The sequence below is a fragment of the Chiloscyllium plagiosum genome, chromosome 27, assembly GCF_004010195.1.
Source record: "Chiloscyllium plagiosum isolate BGI_BamShark_2017 chromosome 27, ASM401019v2, whole genome shotgun sequence".
NCBI classification, from domain to species: domain Eukaryota; kingdom Metazoa; phylum Chordata; class Chondrichthyes; order Orectolobiformes; family Hemiscylliidae; genus Chiloscyllium; species Chiloscyllium plagiosum.
In genome coordinates, this window is record NC_057736.1 from 42,259,013 (window position 1) to 42,280,852 (window position 21,840).

At 47.1% G+C, this 21,840-nt stretch overlaps 1 protein-coding gene across 4 annotated transcripts in view; it reads right to left on the reverse strand.

Moving 5' to 3' along the window:
* The window catches only part of map7d1a (MAP7 domain containing 1a), a 205,093-nt gene that overhangs the window by 17,913 nt on the left and 165,340 nt on the right, over nt 1-21,840 (reverse strand). For all 4 annotated transcript variants that reach the window (XM_043717932.1, XM_043717933.1, XM_043717931.1 and 1 more), the window contains 4 exons: nt 21,021-21,178; nt 17,599-17,867; nt 12,865-13,000; nt 4,590-4,770 (listed from right to left, as the gene is read on the reverse strand). In XM_043717932.1, the coding sequence (XP_043573867.1) occupies nt 4,590-4,770; nt 12,865-13,000; nt 17,599-17,867; nt 21,021-21,178 (744 nt within the window). The remainder of the gene's footprint in view (nt 1-4,589; nt 4,771-12,864; nt 13,001-17,598; nt 17,868-21,020; nt 21,179-21,840) is intronic.

The following is a 21,840-nucleotide window of genomic DNA, read 5'->3' on the forward strand; positions in this document are numbered from 1 at the left end:
TCCTCCAATTTAGAACTTCAACTTTTAGATCTGGCCTATCCTTTTCCATCACTGTTTTAAATCTAATAGAATTATGGTCGCTGGCCACAAAGTGCTCCCCCACTGACACCTCAATCACCTGCCCTGCCTTATTTCCCAAGAGTAGGTCAAGTTTTGCACCTTCTCTAGTAGGTACATCCACATACTGAAACAGAATTTTTTTTTGTACACACTTAACAAATTCCTCTCCATCTAACCCCTTAACACTATGGCAGTCCCAGTCTATGTTTGGAAAGTTAAAATCCCCTACCATAACCACCCTATTATTCTTACAGATAACATCTTCTTACAAATTTATTTCTCAATTTCCCTCTGACTATTGGGGGGTCTATAATACAATCCCAATAAGGTGACCATCTCTTTCTTATTTCTCAGTTCCACGCAAATAACTTCCCTGGATGAATATCCTCCCTTATCAATGCTTTCCCTTATCAAAAATGCCAATCCCCCTCCTCTCTTGCCTCCCTTTCTATCCTTCCTGTAGCATTTGTATCCTGGAACATTAAGCTGCCAGTCCTGCCCATCCCTGAGCCATGTTTCTGTAATTGCTATGATATCCCAGTCCCATGTTCCTTACCATGCCCTGAGTTCGTCTGACTTCCCTGTTAGGCCCCTTGCATTGAAATAAATGCAGTTTAATTTATTAGTCCTACCTTGCTCTCTGCTTTGTTCCTGCCTGCCCTGACTGACTCGCTCCTTTTCCAACTGTACCAGTCTCAGATTGAGTAAAAGCAAATTACTGCGGATGCTGGAATCTGAAACCAAAAGAGAAAATCTCAGCAGGTCTGGCAGCATCTGTAAAGAGAGAAAAGAGCTGACGCTTCGAGTCTAACTAACCCTTTGTCAAAGCTAAAAAAAAGGGAGAAATAGGGAGGTATTTATACTAGGCTGAGAAATACCTCCCTATTTCTCCCTTTTTTTAGTTTTGACAAAGGGTCAGATAGACTCAAAACGTCAGCTCTTTTCTCTCCTTACAGATGCTGCCAGACCTGCTGAGATTTTCCAGCATTTTCTCTTTTGGTTTCAGTCTCAGACTGATCTCTTTCCTCACTATCTCCCTGCGTTCACCCCGCCCTCCCAACCTTACTGGTTTCAATCCTCCCGAGCAGCTCGAGCAAATCTCCCTGCCAGTACATTAGTCCCCTTCCAATTCAGGTGCAGTCCGTCCTCCTTGTAAAGGTCACTTCTACTCCAGAGGATTTTCCAATGATCCAAAAATGTGAACCCTTCTTCCCTGCACCAGCTCCTCAGCCACGTTTACATCTGCTCTATCCCCCTATTCCTATTGTCATTAGTTCACGGGCACCGGGAGTAATCCAGATATTACTACCCTCAAGGACCTCCTTTTTGAATTCCTGCCTAACTTCCCATATTGTTGCTTCATAACCTCCTCCTTTTCCCTTCCTCTGTCATTAGTGATAACAGTCAGCTCATCAAATGATGAAACTCACTTTTCTGTCAAGCTGGGAGGGTGGTTTTGATCAATACTGGTGAGCTGAGGTCCCCAGCAGTGATGTGGAGGCAGCAGAGAGAGTGGCCAGATTTGTTTTCTTATCCTCTTGACAAGTCACAAGGAAGTGGGAGGGCTCCCACCTCCAGCCCTTCGCGCAAGTCACCCCGAGTGACCAGCCACCACCAAATACCCACAAGACAGTGATCCAGAGTTTGCTATCCTGCCATCTCCTCCCAGTCCCCTCCTCACCTTTCAGCACCACCTTGTAACCAGCAGCCAGTGCTCAACCAGCTCTGACTGCAAAGACCCTCCTCAGCAATCCAACCTCCTCAGCCCCAGCCTCGGGATTTTTCCAACCAACCCCTCAATTTGGTGGCTGCAAGACAGCCTTCCCTACTCCATTTCTGTAAATATTAGGGTCACTGGGTCAGATCAAGCTGGGTTCTGACTCCTGTCTAGTCAGGTGTAATATACTGTTTCTAGTTTCCTGGATTTCCCTCCTTAAGGGCATTGAGGGTCAACCACTGAGGCAGATGGACTGCAGCGGTTCAAGAAGGCAACTCACCACCACCTTCTCAAAGGTAACTAGGGATGTGCATTAAGTACTGGCCCAGCCAGCGATATCCACGTCCCATGTTTGAACAAAATACAGTGACAGAGTCAGAGAGTCATACAGCACAGAAACAGACCTTTCAGTCCAACTTGTCCATGCCAACCAGATTTCCCAAACTAAACTAGTCCCACTTGGCCCATATCATACACCCGTTCAAATATTTTTAAAATGTTGTTTCTGTACCTGCATCTACCACTTCCTCTGGCAGTTCATTCTCCATACAAACCGCCCGCTGTGTGAAAAGGTTGCCCCTCAGCTCCCTGTTATAGAGTCATACAGTACGGAAACAGACCCTTCCTTCCATCCAACCAGTCCACGCTGAATATAGTCCCAAACTAAATAGTCCCATCTGCCTGCTTCTGGCCCATATCCCTCCAAACCTAACCCATTCATGTACTCATCCAAATGTCTTTTAAGCACTGTAATTGTACCCACATCCATCACTTCCTCTGAAAGTTCATTCCTTACACAAACCACCTTCTGTGTAAAGAAATTGCCCCTCGTGTCTTTTATACATCTCTCTCCTCTCACCTTAAAATTGTGTCCCCTCGTTTTGAAATCCCCCCCATCATAGGGGAATGACAATAACCATTAACTCTATTTACACCCTCATTATTTTATAAATGTCTATAAGGTCGCCTCTCAACCTCCTTTGCTCCAGTGAAAAACATCCCAACCTATCTAGCCTTTCTTTATAATTCAAACCCTCCACACCTGACAACATCCTGGTATATCTCATCTGAACCCTCTATAGCTTAACCCCTTCCTGTACCGGGGTGACCAGAACTGGACACAGTATTCCAAAAGAGGCCTCACCAATGTCCTGTACAACCTCAACATAACGTCCCAATGTTTACACTCAAAGCAATGAAAGCAAGTGTGCAAAACACCTTCTTAACTACCTTGTCTATATTATGCAAACTACAAATAATTATGTACCTGCACCACGAGGTCCCTCTGTTCCACAACACCACCCAAGGCCCTGCTATATTAATTGTCTAAGTCCTAACCCTGTTTGTTGCACCAAAATGCAATACCTTACATTTACCCTGGTTGAACTCCATCTGCCAATTTTTAGCCCATTGACCCATTGAACCAAAATTCCTTTTTAATCTTGGAAAAACTTTTTTCACTGTCTATCCCACCAATATCATCTGCAAACTTACTAACTACACCTTCTATATTCACATCCAAATCATTTATATAAATGACCAACAAAAGAGGATGCGGAACTGAGCCCTGTAGAACACTGCTGGTAATAAGCCTCCAGTTTGAAAAGCAACCCTCCACCATTAATCACAGTCTCCTGCCACAGTGGTTAGCACTGCAACCTCACAGCACCAGGGTCCCAGGTTCAATTCCAGCCTCGGGCAACTGCCTCTGTGGAGTTTACACATCTCCCTGTATCTGTGTGGGTTTCCTCCCACAATCCAAAGACGCGCTGGCCAGGTGAATTGGCCATGCTAAATTGTCTATAGTGTCAGGTGCGTTAGTTGGGTGGGGGGTGTTACTCTTCGGAGGGTTGGTGTGGACTTGTTGGGCCAAAGGGCCTGTTTCCACACTGTAGGGAATCTAATCTAATCTTAAACCAATTATGTATCCAGTTGGCAAGCTCACCCTGAATCCCATGTGACCTAACTTCACTAATTAGTCTACCACGTGGAACCTTGTTGAGGGCTTTACTAATGTTGAAGTAACCAATGTCTACTGCTCAGCCCTCAATCCTTTCATACTGTCTTCAAAAAACTCAAGCAAGTCTGTGACACATGATTTTCCTTAAATCTTTCTCCCCTCACCTTTTGAACTCCCCCACCACAGGGAAAAGACCTTGGTTCTTCACCTTATCTACGTTCCTCATGATTTTATAAACTTCTATAAAGGTTACCCCTCAACCTCTTATGCTCCAGTGAAAACATCCCAGCCTATTCAGTCTCTCCTGATACCCCAAACACTTCAGTCTCGCTAACATCTTTGTCAACCGTTTTTGAACAGTCTCCAATTTATTAACTTCCTCCCTATAGCAGGGTGACCAGAACCGCACATGGCCCAAAATGTGGCCTCTCCAATGAAAAAAATAATTTTTACACTAGGGAAGGCAAATTGGCTGGTGTTCTGAAAGGTGCACAGTGCTGGCTGAATGAGTAACTTGCAGCTAGCGCCTTCAGAACAACAGCAAAGACATGAAGGTCAGTATTGGGAAGAGAAAGTAATGTGACGTATTTCTCAGCTCCACAGACCCAGGTCACAGAGCACCATGCCGATGTTCTCCTGATGCTGCGTCTTCCCAGCCGTGTCCCATATACACAGTTGCTTATCCGGTTCTCACTTCCCCATTTCCTGTTCTGCCAGAGACCGAACTAATTCTGACTTTGAACTCTAAGCTGCACATGAACGGTGACGTAGCCCCAGAGGATTGTGAAACGGACAGAGGTGGAAGTTATGTGGCTGGGATTTATCCCGAGTCCCACATCCGGAGCACCTGACCTGTTTCTGCAGGCGCTCCATTTCCTCCCGCTCAGCTTCAGCTAGCCTGCGCTGACACTCCTCTTCCTGGAGACGCTGTTCCTCTTCACGTCTCTGCCTTTCCTCTTCACGACGAAGTGCCTCAGCCACGCGCTGGGCCTTCTCCTCAGCCTTTCGGCGGGCAATTTCCTCCTTCATCTGCCTGCAGTCAACAGAATGAACGGTTCACTTTCTTCAGCCGAACGGAGTTTGCTTGGGGTTATTACTCACAAAGGCCAGACCACTGTTAATACACCAGGCACACGGACAGACACACGATTCTCAATAAACACCTCTTGCAGGGCAGGTTCGCAGATCTGATGCAGATTGCCAAATTCCGTTCACTCGGCAACAGGCCCTCAGCTCGGCAGTATACACCAAGGTGCTCAGATGGAAAAGATGCCAGGAATATCCACCACATTCGGATTCAGTGTGAACTGACAGTGGGTTCACCCATAGAACCCCAAAAGCAGAGGGTGAAGTGACGGTGTTAACCCATTGAACCCCAAACCCAGAGAGTGATGGGGCGGTGTGTTAACCCACTATAGACCCAAACCCAGACAGTGAAGGGGCAGTGTGTTAACCCACGATAGACCCCAAACCCACAGTGTGATGGGACAGTGTGTTCACCCACTATAAACCCAAAACCCAGAGAGTGAAGGGACAGTGTGTTAACCCACTATAGATCCCAAACCCAGAGAGTGAAGGGGCAGTCTGTTAACCCACTATAGACCCCAAACCCAGAGAGTGAAGGGACAGTGTGTTAACCCACAATAGACCCCAAACCCAGAGATTAATGGGGCAGTGTGTTAACCCACTGAACCCCATACCCAGAGAGTGATGGGGCAGTGTGTTAACTCACTATAGATCCCAAACCCAGAGAGTGATAGGGCTGTGTGTTAACCCACTATGGACCACAAACCCAGAGAGTGAAGGCACAGTGTGTTAATGCACTCAACCCCAAACCCAGAGAGTGATGGGGCAGTGTGTTAACCCACTGAACCCCAAACCCAGAGAGTGAAGGGACAGTGTGTTAACCCACTATAGACCCCAAACCCAGAGAGTGAAGGGACAGTGTGTTAACGCACTGAACCCCAAACCCAGAGAGTGAAGGGACAATGTGTTAACCCACTGAACTCCAACCCAGAGAGGGAAGGCGCAGTGGGATAACCCACTATAGATCCAAATCCAGAGAGAGAAGTGACTTTGCAAATACACTGAACCCCAGGGAGTGAAGGGACAGTGTGTTAACCCACCGAACCCCAAACCCAGAGAGTGAAGAGGAGTGTGATAACCCACGATAGACCCAATCCCAGAGGATGATGGGGCAGAGTGTTAACCCACGATAGACCCAAACCCAGAGAGTGGTGTGTCAGTGTGTTAACCCACAATAGACCCAGTCCAAGAGAGTGATGGAGCAGAGTGATAACCCACTGAACTCCGAAATCAGAGTGGTGTGTCAGTGCGTTAACCCACGATAGACCCAGTCCAAGAGAGTGATGGAGCAGTGTGTTAACCCACTACTGACCCCAAACCCAGAGAGTGAAGGGACAGTGTGTTAACCCACTATAGACCCCAAACCCAGAGAGTGAAGGGACAGTGTGCTAACCCACTACAGACCCCAAACCCAGAGAGTGATGGGACAGTGTGTTAACCCACTATAAACCCCAAACCCAGAGAGTGAAGGGGCAGTGTGTTAACCCACGATAGACCCCAAACCCAGAGAGTGAAGGCACAGTGTGTTAACGCACTGAACCCCAAACCCAGAGAGTGATGGGGCATTGTGTGTTAGCCCACTATAGACCCCAAACCCAGAGAGTGAAGGCACAGTGTGTTAACGCACTGAACCCCAAACCCAGAGAGTGATGGGGCAGTGTGTTAACCAACTGAACCCCAAACCCAGAGAGTGAAGGGACAGTGTGTTAACCCACTATAGACCCCAAACCCAGAGTGTGATGGGACAGTGTGTTAACCCACTATAAACCCCAAACTCAGAGAGTGAAGGGGCAGTGTGTTAACCCACGATAGACCCCAAACCCAGAGCGTGAAGGCACAGTGTGTTAACGCACTGAACCCCAAACCCAGAGAGTGATGGGGCAGTGTGTTAACCCACTGAACTCTAACCCAGAGAGGGAAGGCGCAGTGGGATAACCCACTATAGATCCAAATCCAGAGAGAGAAGTGACTTTGTAAATACACTGAACCCCAGGGAGTGAAGGGACAGTGTGTTAACCCACCAAACCCCAAACCCAGAGAGTGAAGAGGAGTGTGATAACCCACGATAGACCCAATCCCAGAGGATGATGGGGCAGAGTGTTAACCCACGATAGACCCAAACCCAGAGAGTGGTGTGTCAGTGTGTTAACCCACAATAGACCAGTCCAAGAGAGTGATGGAGCAGAGTGATAACCCACTGAACCACAAACCCAGAGAGTGATGGGACAGTGCGTTAACCCACTCAATCCCAAACCCAGAGAGTGATGTGGCAGTGTGTTGACCCACTATAGACCCCAAACCCAGAGAGTGAAGGGACAGTGTGTTAACCCACTACAGACCCCAAACCCAGAGAGTGAAGGGACAGTGTGTTAACCCACTATAGACCCCAAACCCAGGGAGTGATGGGGCAGTGTGTTAACCCACTATAACACCCCAAACCCAGAGAGTGAAGGGACAGTGTCATAACCCATTGTACCCCAAACCCAGAGAGTAACGTGACAGTGTGTTAACCCACTACAGACCCCAAACCCAGAGAGTGAAGGGCCTGTGTGTTAACCCACTATAGACCCCAAACCCAGAGAGTGAAGGGCCTGTGTGTTAACCCACTATAGACCCCAAACCCAGAGAGTGATGGGTTCGTGTGTTTATCCACTATAGACCCCAAACCCAGAGAGTGATGGGGCAGTGTGTTAAACCACTATAGACCCCAAACCCAGAGAGTGATGGGACCGTGTGTTTATCCACTATAGACCCCAAACCCAGAGAGTGATGGGGCAGTGTGTTTATCCACTATAGACCCCAAACCCAGTGAGTGAAGGGACATGTGTTTATCCACTATCGACCCCAAACACAGAGTGATGGGGCAGTGCGTTAACCAACTGAACCCCAAACCCAGAGAGTGATGGGGCAGTGTCTTAACCCACTATTGACCCCAAACCCAGAGAGTGATGGGGCAGTGCGTTAACCAACTGAACCCCAAACCCAGAGAGTGATGGGGCAGTGTCTTAACCCACTATTGACCCCAAACCCAGAGAGTGAAGGGACAGTGTGTTAACGCACTGAATCCAAAACCCAGAGAGTGAAGGGTCAGTGTGTTACCCCACGATACCCCAAACCCAGAGAGTGATGGGACAGTGTGTTAACCCACGATACCCCAAACCCAGTGAGTGAAGGGACCGTGTGTTTATCCACTATAGACCCCAAACACAGAGAGTGATTGGGCAGCGTGTTAACCCACTATACCCCAAACCCAGAGAGTGAAGGGACACTGTGTTAACCCTCAGAACTCCAACCCAGAGAGGGAAGGCGCAGTGGGATAACCCACTATAGACCCAAATCCAGAGAGTGATGGGGCAGTGTGTTAACCCGCGATACCCCAAACCCAGAGAGTGATGGGGCAGTGTGTTAACCCACTATAGACCTTAAACCCAGTTAGTGAAGGGCCCGTGTGTTAACCAACTGAACCCCAAACCCAGAGAGTGAAGGTGCAGTGTGTTAACCCACTAGAGACCCTAAACCCAGTGAGTGAAGGGACAGTGTGTTAACCCACACAACTCCAATCCAGAGAGGGAAGGCGCAGTGGGATAACCTACTATCGACCCAAATCCAGAGACAGAAGTGACTGTGTAAACAACTGAACCCCAGGGAGTGAAAGGACAGTGTGTTAACCCACTGAACCCCAAACCCAGAGAGTGAAGGGACAGTGTGTTCACCCACTGAACCCCAAACCCAGAGAGTGAAGGGACAATGTGTTAACCCACACAACTCCAACCCAGAGAGGGAAGGCGCAGTGCGATAACACATTATAGACCCAAATCCAGAGACAGAAGTGACTGTGTAAACGACTGAACCCCAGGGAGTGAAGGGACAGTGTGTTAACCCACTGAACCCCAAACCAAGAGAGTGAAGGGACAGTGTGTTAACCCACAATAGACGCCAAACCCAGAGATTAATGGGGCAGTGTGTTAACCCACTGAACCCCATACCCAGAGAGTGAAGGGACAGTGTGTTAACTCACGAAAGACCCCAAACCCAGAGAGTGATAGGGCTGTGTGTTAACCCACTATGGACCACAAACCCAGAGAGTGAAGAGACCGTGTGTTAACCCACTATAGACCCCAAACCCAGAGAGTGATGGGGCAGTGTGTTAACCCACCGAACCCCAAACCCAGAGAGTGAAGAGGAGTGTGATAACCCACGATAGACCCGATCCCAGAATATGATGGGGCAGTGTGTTAACCCACTGAACTCCGAAACCAGAGTGGTGTGTCAGTGTGTTAACCCACGATAGACCCAGTCCAAGAGAGTGATGGAGCAGAGCGATAACCCACTGAACCACAAACCCAGAGAGTGATGGGACAGTGTGTTAATCCACAGAACCCCAAACACAGAGAGTAAAGGGACAGTGTGTTAACACACTATAGACCCCAAACCCAGAGAGTGATGGTGCAGTGTGTTAACCCACTATAGACCCCAAACCCAGAGAGTGAAGGGACAGTGTGTTAACCCACTACAGACCCCAAACCCAGAGAGTGAAGGGACAGTGTGCTAACCCACTACAGACCCCAAACCCAGAGAGTGATGGGGCAGTGTGTTAACCCACTATAGACCCCAAACCAAGAGAGTGAAGGGGCAGTGTGTTAACCCACTATAGACCCCAAACCCAGAGAGTGAAGGCACAGTGTGTTAACCCACTATAGACCCCAAACCCAGAGAGTGAAGGGACAGTGTGTTAACCCACTATAGACTGCAAACCCAGAGAGTGATGGGGCAGTGTGTTCACCCACTGAACCCCAAACCCAGAGAGTGAAGGGGCAGTGTGTTAACCCACTATAGACCCCAAACCCAGAGAGTGAAGGGACCGTGTGTTAATCCACTGTAGACCCCAAACCCAGAGAGTGATGGGGCAGTGTGTTAATCCACTATAGACCCCAAACCCAGAGAGTGAAGGGGCAGTGTGTTAACCAACTGAACCCCAAACCCAGAGAGTGAAGGGACAGTGTGTTAACCCACTATGGACCCCAAACCCAGAGATTGATGGAGCAGTGTGTTAACCAACTGAACCCCAAACCCAGAGAGTGAAGGGACAGTGTGTTAACCCACTATAGACCCCAAACCCAGAGAGTGAAGGGACAGTGTGTTAACGCACTGAATCCAAAACCCAGAGAGTGATGGGGCAGTGTGTTAACCCACTATATACCCCAAACCCAGAGAGTGAAAGGACAATGTGTTAATCCAAAGAACACCAACCCAGAGAGGGAAGGCGCAGTGGGATAACCCACTATAGACCCAAATCCAGAGACAGAAGTGATTGTGTAAACACACTGAACCCCAGGGAGTGAAGGGACAGTGTGTTAACCCACTATAGACCCAAACCCAGAGAGTGAAGGGACAGTGTGTTAACCCACTATAGACCCCAAACCCAGAGAGTGATGGGGCAGTGTGTTAGCCCACGATACCCCAAACCCAGAGAGTGACGGGGCAGTGTGTTAACCCACTGTAGACACTAAACCCAGTGAGTGAAGGGCCCGTGTGTTAACCCACTGTACCCCAAACCCAGAGAGTGAAGGGACAGTGTGTTTACCCACACAACTCCAACCCAGAGAGGGAAGGCGCAGTGGGATAACCTACTATAGACCCAAATCCAGAGACAGAAGTGACTGTGTAAACGACTGAACGCCAAGAAGCGAAGGGACAGTGTGTTAACCCACTGAACCCCAAACCCAGAGACTGAAGGGGCAGATTTTTAACCCACTGAACCCCAAACCCAGAGAGTGAAGGGGCAGTGTGTTAAACCACTGAACCCCAAACCCAGAGAGTGAAGGGGCAGTGTGTTAAACCACTGAACCCCAAATCCAGAGAGTGAAGGGACAGTGTGTTAAACCACAATAGACCCAAACCAAGAGATTAATGGGGCAGTGTGTTAACCCACTGAACCCCATACCCAGAGAGTGATAGGGCAGTGTGTTAACCCACTATGGACCACAAACCCAGAGAGTGAAGGGACCGTGTGTTAACCCACTATAGACCCCAAACCCAGAGAGTGAAGGGGCAGTGTGTTAACCCACTATAGACCCCAAACCCAGAGAGTGAAGGGACAGTTTGTTAACCCACTATAGACCCCAAACCCAGAGAGTGAAGGGACAGTGTGTTAACCCACTATAGACCCCAAACCCAGAGAGTGATGGGGCAGTGTGTTAACCCACTGAACCCCAAACCCAGAGAGAGAAGGGACAGTGTGTTAACCCACTATAGACACCAAACCCAGAGAGTGAAGGGACAGTGTGTTAACCCACTATAGACCCCAAACCCAGAGAGTGATGGGGCAGTGTGTTAATCCACTATACACCCCAAACCCAGAGAGTGAAGGGATAGTGTCTTAACCCACTATAGATACCCAAACCCAGAGAGTGATTGGGCAGCGTGTTAACCCACTATACCCCAAACCCAGAGAGTGAAGGGACAATGTGTTAACCCACACAACTCCAACCCAGAGAGGGAAGGCGCAGTGGGATAACCCACAATAGACCCAAATCCAGAGACAGAAGTGATTGTGTAAACACACTGAACCCCAAGGAGTGAAGGGACAGTGTGTTAACCCACGATAGACCCAAACCCAGAGGATGATGGGGTAGTGTGTTAACCCATGATAGACTAAATCCCTGAGAGTGATGGGACAGTGCGTTAATCCACTCAATCCCAAACCCAGAGAGTGATGTGGCAGTGTGTTAATCCACGGAACCCCAAACCCAGAGAGTAAAGGGACAGTGTATTAATGCACTGAACCCCAAACCCAGAGAGTGATGGGGCAGTGTGTTAACCCACTGAACCCCAAACCCAGAGAGTGAAGGGACAATGTGTTAACCCACTGAACTCCAACCCAGAGAGGGAAGGCATAGTGGGATAACCCACTATAGATCCAAATCCATGAGAGAGAAGTGACTTTGTAAATACACTGAACCCCAGGGAGAGAAGGGACAGTGTGTTAACCCACCGATCCCCAAACCCAGAGAGTGAAGAGGAGTGTGTTAACCCACGATAGGCCCAATCCCAGAGGATGATGGGGCAGTGTGTTAACCCACGATAGACCCAAACCCAGACAGTGATGGGGCAGTGTGTTAACCCACTGAACCCCGAAACCAGAGGGGTGTGTCAGTGTGTTAACCCACGATAGACCCAGTCCAAGAGAGTGATGGAGCAGAGTGATAACCCACTGAACCACAAACCCAGAGAGTGATGGGACAGTGCGTTAACCCACTCAATCCCAAACCCAGAGAGTGATGTGGCAGTGTGTTAATCCACGGAACCCCAAACCCAGAGAGTAAAGGGACAGTGTGTTAATGCACTGAACCGCAAATCCAGAAATTGATGGGGCAGTGTGTTAACCCACTGGACCCCAAACCCAGAGAGTGAAGGGACAGTGTGTTAACCCACTATAGACCCCAAACCCAGAGAGTGAACGGGCAGTGTGTTAACCCACTATAGACCCCAAACCCAGAGAGTGAAGGGACAGTGTGTTAACCCACTACAGACCCCAAACCCAGACAGTGATGGGACAGTGTGTTAACCCACTATAGACCCCAAACCCAGAGAGTGAAGGGACAGTGTGTTAACCCACTATAGACCCCAAACCCAGAGATTGAAGGGGCAGTGTGTTAACCCACTATAGACCCCAAACCCAGAGAGTGAAGGGACAGTGTGTTAACCCACTGAACCCCAAACCCAGAGAGTGAAGGGACAGTGTGTTAACTCACTGATCCTCAAACCCAGAGAGTGATTTGGCAGTGTATTAACCCACTGAACCCCAAAAGCAGAGAGAGATGGGGCAGTGTATTAACCCACTGAACCCCAAACGCAGAGCGAGATGGGGCAGTGTATTAACCCACTGAACCCCAAACCCAGAGAGTGATGGGGCAGTGTGTTAACCCACTATAGACCCCAAACCCAGAGAGTGATGGGGCAGTGTGTTAACCCACTATAACCCAAACCCAGAGACCGAACCCCCAGTGTGTTGCCCATTGTTACCAAATCCTAAACCCACCTCTTCTTCTCCTCCTGTTCTTTTCTCTCCTGCTCCTCCCGCTCCCTCTGTTCTCTTGCTAAACGACGTTTCTCTGCCAGGGCTCTCATGGCTTCCTCTGGGTCTGTGGTTCCTGCAATCGTTTTAGCCGGTGAACCTAAAACGGAGAACACGGAGACATTGAAAATGACTGCAATAACACATCATTGTGATGCCCATTTCCAGCTAATTACTCTAGAACTGCAGTTATCTCTGCTTCGTAAGCAAATGCCAGACTCTCTGCATATAGCAGGACCGCTATGCATGCAATTGTCCTCTGCTTTGCCCTGACACACCACAATCATTAACAGCTGCCTATCTGCTGAGGACGGATACTCTCTCGGGGATGCAGAATGTTTGGACAAATACAGACAACTTCACAATGGCTTCTCTAGTGAAAGTGAATCAACAAACCCCTCTTCATTGATGACAGCATCAAATTCACAGCAATGAAAGCAAGTTCTTTAAAATTCGGCCTTTGCTCACCATTTTAAAGGGACAGTGTCTCAGGCCAAATAGCTCCAATGGAAAATGACTTGTTGAAACATTTTTAATGGATCCAATGGTCGTTTAAACACCATGAAATGTAATAATTTTTGTTGTTGCTGACCTACTCTTGCAATATGTGTATTTTCCTTTACCATTGTACAGAGAGGGGAGTGCTCCTGAATCGATTTGATACTGCAATCTTTCTTAAAGGGCCCATGCGCGACAGCAACTGGAACTCACGTCCAACTCGTTTGGATAGAAATACTGTGTGAAAGTTAGCGGGAGAAAGCAAGAGATTGCCACTTGGCAATTAATGCTCGTTTGAAGAGCTCTACAGCCCCAGTGAGCAAAATGGCTTCTTCTAGTCCCATTATCATTCTGTGGCACCCAGAGGTGATGTAGCTCAGGGCTCGCGAGAGCACTGAGTATCTTTGTGGGGGCTGTATTTCCTTCGTTCCTTCCTGGCACAATGTGGAGGGTGTTTGAGTATTGGAGGGGCTGCAGGAGCTCTCTCCTTGCTTGTTCGACTCCGATTTCCAATGCTTCGCTCAGGGCAGGTGGCAAAGTGCTTGGACTCCAGCTGGCACCCTCTTTGATACATCTCACAGAGGGTCACATGCAAGCAATGTGACTTGAATTGACGGTTATTCAACCAATTAGTCTTGGCCATTTCACAAGGACAGCAGTCAGTGTACGAAGCTGAGTGGAGAGGTTTACAACAATAGATTTAGTTGCGGAAAGATGGAAAGAGTGGTTGGGCTGAGTGGCCTGTTCCAATGTGGTATTTTCTACGTAATGGCCTTAGCTACTGCAAGTGCAATTCAGCAATTTATCACTGAGGCACAAGTTTGTGGATTCAAGTCACAAACAACAAAGGTGACCAAAAGGTTAATGAAAGCAGGGGGTAAATATAAATGAGGATACTAGCCAGGGATGTAAAGATGGGTTACAAGAGTTACAAGACAAAAAGGAAGAGAGTAGATAAAGTAAATGTTTGACCTCTCAGAGTGCAACAACCTTAATTACTGTGCAGAATAAGGAAACGGTGAAGACATTAAACAATTACCTTCATTAACGTCAGGGAAAAAGTATTGGAGAGACTTCAAAGGACGAAAAGCTGGTGATTTCCAAGAACCTTATGCATTAGGGGTCTCAAGGTGCTCGCTGCAGAGATAGTGCATACACTAATCATGATTTTCCAAAACTCCTTAGGCTCTAGAAAAGTTCCAGTGCATTGACAGTTAACAGGATGTGACATCACAACCCAAAGAAGAAGGGAAAGAGAAACCAGTGAATTACTGACTAGTGAGTTATTAGGAACATGCTCAAGTCTATTACAAAGGGAGCTTTAACAAAGCACTCAGGAAATCTTTGTCTGATCACTCAGAGCCAACATGGTTCTTACCAAAAGGAAACCGTGTTTGATACCTTGATCAGAGTTTTTTTGAAGATGCAGTTGTGGGACAGATAAAGGGGAATTAGTAAATTTAATAATGCATTTTCAATAAGTTGTCACTTAAAAGGCAAACCTAGGTGGGAGGGGTGGGGGCTTGCTGGGTCTGTATTGTCTGCACTTTTGTATGTAACGGTATTGTCGAATGTACAAATGTCATTGTCACTGTCTTGTCATATGTGGAACTGGGATTTGAGGTTTGTCCTCCTCTCCCTGTAAAATGGTTGAACGGTAGGGTTTGGGGCCTAGCTTTGCTGCTCCTCTCCCTTGTAAAATTGCTGTCTCTTGTGTACAGCTGTTAATGTTTTTTGTAAACTGTTTTGTAATTTGTTTAAAAAGAAAAAAAAAATAAAAGGCAAACCTACAAGATGTGGGATGATAGAGTTGTGGATGATACAATAGCATAGATGGATGATTAGTAAACTGTCAGCAAGCGGCTAGTAAGGATAACCAGGACATTTCTGAGTTGGCAGGTTTTGGTGAGTGCAGTGCCCCAAAAAATCAGTGCCACTTCGTACAACCTGTAACAATGACTTTGACAAAGAGGTGGAGTAACATATTCATGCTTGCAAACGATACAAAGCCAGGTGGGCATGTCAAGAAGACACAAAGAGGCTGCAAGGAGGCACAGGCAGGTAAGTCAGTGACAAAGTGGCATTTAAAAGTAGACAATGCAATGTCATTTATTTTGTCCGTAGGAATAGCACAGAAGGATGTTTTTTATAAAGTATGAAACTTGGATCAGTTAACGTGCAAAGGAATTTGGGTATGCTCATTCTAGGCACACTGTAAGTTGGCACACAGTTACAGTAAACAATGGGGAGAGAAACGACTGTTCAACTATTGCAAGGGCATTAGAATAATGAAGCTTTGCTACAACTGTGTGGTGGTTTGAAAAGACCATAGCTGTGTGCAGTTTTGCTCTCCACATTTAAGGAAGGAGAATGGAAGGTATCTTTCCACTAGGAGCAGTACAGCAAAGGATTTCTTAGTTGGTTACTAGGATGGAAAGGTTGTCCTATGATGAGGGGTTGAGTAAATTGAGTTTATACTCTCTCAAGTTCAGAGGATAAGATGTGGTCTTATTAAAACATACAAGACCCTGAAGACATGTGACAGTGTCAGTTGATTGTGAGGGTGTGGGAAACTAGAATTTGAAGGCACAATCACAGAATGAGGAGGAAATTTCCTCAATAAGATAGAGTGGTGAATCTTTGGAATTCTGTACTTCAGATCATTTTGACTGCTGCATCATTGCGTATATTCTGGGCTGAGAGAGAGAAGATTTTTGATGTCTCAGGGAATGAAGGATAAGGGGGAGAACGCAGAAAAAGCAGTCAAGGCGAAAGATCGGCCGTGACCAAATTGGTTGGATACAAAGTCTATTTCTGCTCCTGTTTTCTTACATGGATCAGGGACCAGAGTCCAGGTTGCCACTCCTAGGCAATACCGAGAAGCAACGTGAATCACAGAATCCCTCGTATGAAGGAGGCCATCCAGTCTACCGAGTCCACGCTAACTCTCTGAGGAACATCTGACCCAGACCCAACCTGCTACCCTTTCCCTAATCCACCTAGCCTCCACATCTTTGGACACTATGACCAATTTAGCGTAGCCAATCCACCTAGCCTCCATGTCTTTGGCTATGGGAGGAAACCACAGCACTCAGAGGAATCCCATGCAGACACGGGGAGAGTGTGCAAATTCCACACAGACAGTCTCCTGAGGGCGGAATTGAACCCAGTCCCTGATGCTGTGAGGCAGCAGTGCTAGCCACTGAGCCACTGTGTTGTAGTTTTCGGAGTTAGAAATGTAGGCCCCTTTCGCATAAGCTGCAATGTGGTTTGAGGGGAAGCTCTTGGCATGACCTCTGCACCAAAAGACCTAGGTTCAAGTCCCACCTGCTCCTGTGTCATAACAGGTTAATTAAAAATACCAAAAACTGGGTTCTTACCCACACCATTTTGAATTTGCACCCCCTTGTTTCTCTCACATTTTCATTTTTGATATTATTACACTGCCTCCTGTGGGCTATGTGTTGGAAATTTGTAAATTTTGTGATTGGTTTTACTTATAAAATAAAGAAGTGGATTGTTACCCAGTAGGGGTTGGGTTCTGGACAGGGAAAAGTTCCAGAAGGGAAAAGTGAAAACTGGTGTTTGTGTTAAATCAGAGATTTACAACAAAACACTTGTCAATCTTTGGAAGTCTTTTGCTGCCGAATTCAACATTTGGATATCACTCTTTATTGACGGGAGTGCTGCAGTCAGAGATACTGACTTTCAGATGAAACATTAAATCAAGGTCTTCTCCGCCATCTCAGATGGACACCCTATCGCACTATTCAAAATGATGTTTTCACAGGTATCCTTAAACCATGTTCACTGTTCACACAGATCATCTGGTCATTAGCACACCGCTCTTTATGGGATCTTGCTATGCAAAACTAGGTGGCTTTGTTTCCTTTAGTAACAGTAGGGTCAAAAGTGTAGTATATCATTGTCAATAAATTGCCTCGAGATGGAGTTAAGTTTAAAAATAGAAAAGGTTTGGAAGGATATGAGTCAAATGCAATCAGATGGGACTAGTTCAGTTTGGGAGCATGGTCAGCATGGATGTGTGGACCGAAGGGCCTGTTTCCGTGCTGTATGACTCTATGCCTTTAGTTATAGAAGCTATTACAGAAATATATGTTGTTTGTTTACCAAGTTATCAATTTTTTTTTCACTGAAACCGTTACAATTGGAATCAGCAATCGGAGTGGATTGATTTACCTTGACCAGGCTCAGGAGTCTCGACCAGGATCTCCTTCATTTTGAGGCCACTGGCTGATGAAGGTCTGGAACCTTCCTTTGGCTCCTCCTCCTTTTCCTCTTTCCGTTTCGGGCGGTTTTCCTTCGCCTTTCGGTTCTCGCCTCTGGCCTTTGACTTCCTCACCGGGGTACTAATGTCCGTTGTCAAGGGCACCGGAGGGACTACGGGACTACCGCTGGTACCCGAAGTCCGGCGTCTGGGTGAGCTGGGCAATGACCGATTCTTCAATCTGTTTGCAAATGACAACAGGGTAAATTATTTCAAAACAGGGGCTTGGTGGGCGGCTGGGGGGGTGAAGTCATTATGCTCCTAGATCTACACCAACTCCAATCCCTCAGCACCTCAAACGTTAAATTCTCATCTTCATCTATTACATTCTCAGCCACCTTCCTCCCAGCCCCATCACCCCTCCCATTTATCTCACAAGTCTCATTCCTCATGAAGGGCTTTTCCCTGAAACATCGATTCTCCTGCTCCTTGGATACTGCCTGACCGGCTGTGCTTTTCCAGCAACACACTTTCGATTCCCATCTTCACAGCCTCATCCTCTGGCCACTGACCGGCTACGCTGAGGAAAATCACAAGGGGTTGGGGAAAGGGTTAATGGAGAGATCCTGAAACCCACTGGGAAATCTCACCCAACATTCCAGATCAATGGAAGACAATCCGAGAAGGAGCAGGTGTGAAGCTGGTTCAGGGGAAGGGCAAAAAGGGGACAGTGTGAAAATGGACAAAGGGGAAGGTATGCGAGAGTGTGGAAAGTACAGGAGATTAAATAATGGCCAAAAGAGAAAGGGGGAACAGGCAAGAGATAAAAGGTGGATTTTGAAGTGTTGACCTGACATTGTTGGAGTGATGATATACAGCCAAATCAGGATGGGCGAAGGGCCTTTCCTGATGAAGGGCTTTTGCCCGAAACGGTTGATTTTCCTGCTTCTTGGATGCTGCCTGACCTGCTGTGCTTTTCCAGCACCACTCTAATCTTGACCCAAACCAGGATGTGGTGTAACACAGCTGAGTATCGGATTGTCCTCAACAACCTCGGTCTACCATTCCAGCTGGACTCAGGGACGGAAGGCCAGCTTAAGGACTGAGTTCTTTAGGCACACTACCCAATGCCACTCAAATCCACCCCACAATGTTGCCACAGATACAGCACTGTGACGGAAGGAATCCTCAGAGGGAGCTGGGTACATGGCAGCAGCAAAAGTTTTGTCAGGCCATTCACTTCTTGTATTCCAGACGCGAAGACAGAAAGTTTATTTTTAAGAAGGTGAGGTTGATTATTATTCAGGTTGGGGTGGGGAGGGACCATGTGTAGGGGAGCAATGGAACCATTAACCAGTCTGAGGCCTGTGCACAGTCAGCAGAGAAGATGTCAATGAGTTTATCCCAGTGCCTCCTGCAGGATCTAGGCAGTGATTACAATGCAGGATACAGGAGAGAGATGAGGAGGCCAGACTGGGTCATGCTTACATAACCTGCTACAGACCAGATTACATTATGGAATAATCGATAGCTGGGAGTGAATTAGAGGTTGGAATCTAATCAAGGTATTTGGGTAATTTATATATAGAATAACAGTATCTGAAAATGAATTACAAGCTGGAATCCAATTGAGGGGTCTGGTTGATTTATGTATAGGAAAACAGGAACCCAGGATAGGATGAAATCTAATTGAAGAGTTCAGGCTAGCTGATAAATTCACATCAGTGACTTAGATCAGGGGAGTGCAAACTTCATAGCTAAGCTTGTAGATGACAACAAGAGAAATAGGAAACTAAAATTTGGGAAGACGACATAAGGAGCTTGAGAACAAATAGAGGTTGTTTGGGTGAGTGGGCCAAATCTGGCAAATGGTGACTCATGTGGGAAAATAAGATAGACTGTGGAATTCTCAGGAGCAGAGGGATTTAAGTATTTTAGTGCGTGGAGTTACAAAATATTAGCATATAGTACAGCACCTAAATAAGAAGATTAATGGGATGTTATCCTTTATTATGAGAGAAATTGAACATGAAAGGTAAGGATGTTCTGTTTCAATTGTACAGGACACTGGTGAGACCACATAGAGTCACAGAGATGTACAGCATGGAAACAGACCCTTCGGTCCAACCCGTCCTTGCCGACCAGATATCCCAACCCAATCTTGTCCCACCTGCCAGCACCCGGCCCATCTCCCTCCAAACCCTTCCTATTCATATACCCATCCAAATGCCTCTCCTGAAAACTGGGTGCTGTCTTGATTTCCTTATTCAAGAAAAGATGCAAATGCACAGGAGACGGTTCAGAGGAGATTTATTGGATTGAAACCTGACTAAGTGGGTTGTCCTTTGAGGATAATTGGACAGGTTAGACAGGGTGGCACAGTGGCTCACTGGTTAGCACTGCTGTTTCACAGTACCAGGGATTAATCGACCCTCAGGCGACTGTCTGTGTGGAGTTTGCATTTTCTCCCCGTGTCTGCGTGGGTTTCCTCCAGGTGCTCCGGTTTTCTCCCACAGTCCAAACATGTGCAAGTTAGCTGGATTGGCCGTGCTAATTTGTCCATAGTGACTAAGGTTGGTGAATTAATCATGGTAGAATATGGGGTTTACTATGATGCAGGGTTGGTCTGGGTGGGATGCTCTTCAGTAGATTGGTGCAGATTCGATGGGCCGAATGGCCTCTTTCAGCAATGTAGGGTTTCTTGGACTTAGAATTGTTACAGTGTGTAAATTCTATGGGCTATTCAGCCCAACAAGTCCACAATGACTCTCCAAAAAGCATCCTGTCCAGGCTCATTCCTCTACCCTATCCCTGTAACCCTGCATTTCCTATGGCTAATCCACCTAACCTAAACCTCCCTGGACACTGGGCAATTCAACATGGCCAGTCCACCTAACCTGCACATCTTTGGACTGTGGGAGGAAACCGGAACTCAAGCAGACACAGGGAGAATGCACAAATTCCACACAGACAGTCGCCTGAGGCTGGAATTGAGCCCCAGTCCCCAGAGCTGAGACAGCAGTGCTAGCCACTGTGCCATCCCACGTTTTTCCTCTCGAGATCAGAAGAGTGTGGAATGACTTGACTGAATTATACAGGATCCTGAACGGCCTTGAGAAGGTAGATATGGAAAGGATGTTTCCTCTTGGGTCAGTCAGAAGTAAGGGACAATGTTTAAGTATTATGTGACTTTGGAACACTCTGTCTCAGAAGGTGGTGGAAGTGGAGTCCATGAATTGTCAGAGCTGGACAGAGTTTCGGCAGATGAGGGAATCAAGCATTATTCAGGGTAAGTGAAAATGTGGAATTTGGAACACAAACCGATTAGCCACGAGGACAAGGCTTGACGGGCCACAGGGCCGATTTCTGCACGGGTTTCGAAAGTCCTACATACCTGGCTTCTCTTGCCACAGACTCTTTGCTTCTGACAATCGGAAGAGACTGTCGTTTCCTCATCATTTTGTCAGCCACGCTCCCGGAATTCAGCAGCGCGTGCTTTTCTTTTGCATTCTCCCGTTCTTTGTCTTTTTTTTCCTTCTTCTTGCTTTCACTCTGGTGACAGAATGGAAAGAGGGCTCAACGTCTGACACAAATTACAGGTAAAATGTCTTCTGAAGAAAGGACACTGGACCTTCCCTAATGGCATTGTGGGTCATCCCACAGCAGGCAGACTGTAATGGTTCAAAGAAGGCCGCTCACCACCACCTTGTCAAGGGCAACTAGGGACAGCCAATAAATGCTGGCCAACCAATGGTACCCACATCCCACAAATGAGTTTAAAAAAAAAGTGCACAGTTACAACATTTAAAAGTCATTTGGACAGGCACATGAATAGGAAAGCTTTAGAGGGATATAGGCAAAAAGCAGGCAGGCGGGCCTAGTTTAGCTTTGGAAACTTGGTCGGACCTTGACCAAAGGGTCTTTTTCCATGCTGTACGACTCTATGACTGGAAATATTAATTCTGCTTTCTCTCTCTCCACCGATGTTGTCAGATTTGCTGAGTTTCTCCAACAATGTCTGTTATTGCTTAAGATAAAATGTGGCAATTTGCTCTTCCAACAAGCCGGAATCACCTGTTGATCTCATAGTCTTACCAAACCATAGGGTTACTCTCCCATTAGTGAGATAACCGGTGGTGATTTATCCTGAGGTTAACCATTCCTCAGGTAGGTGGCAGATTGGGAAGGAGAGTAATAGAGTCATACAGCACGGA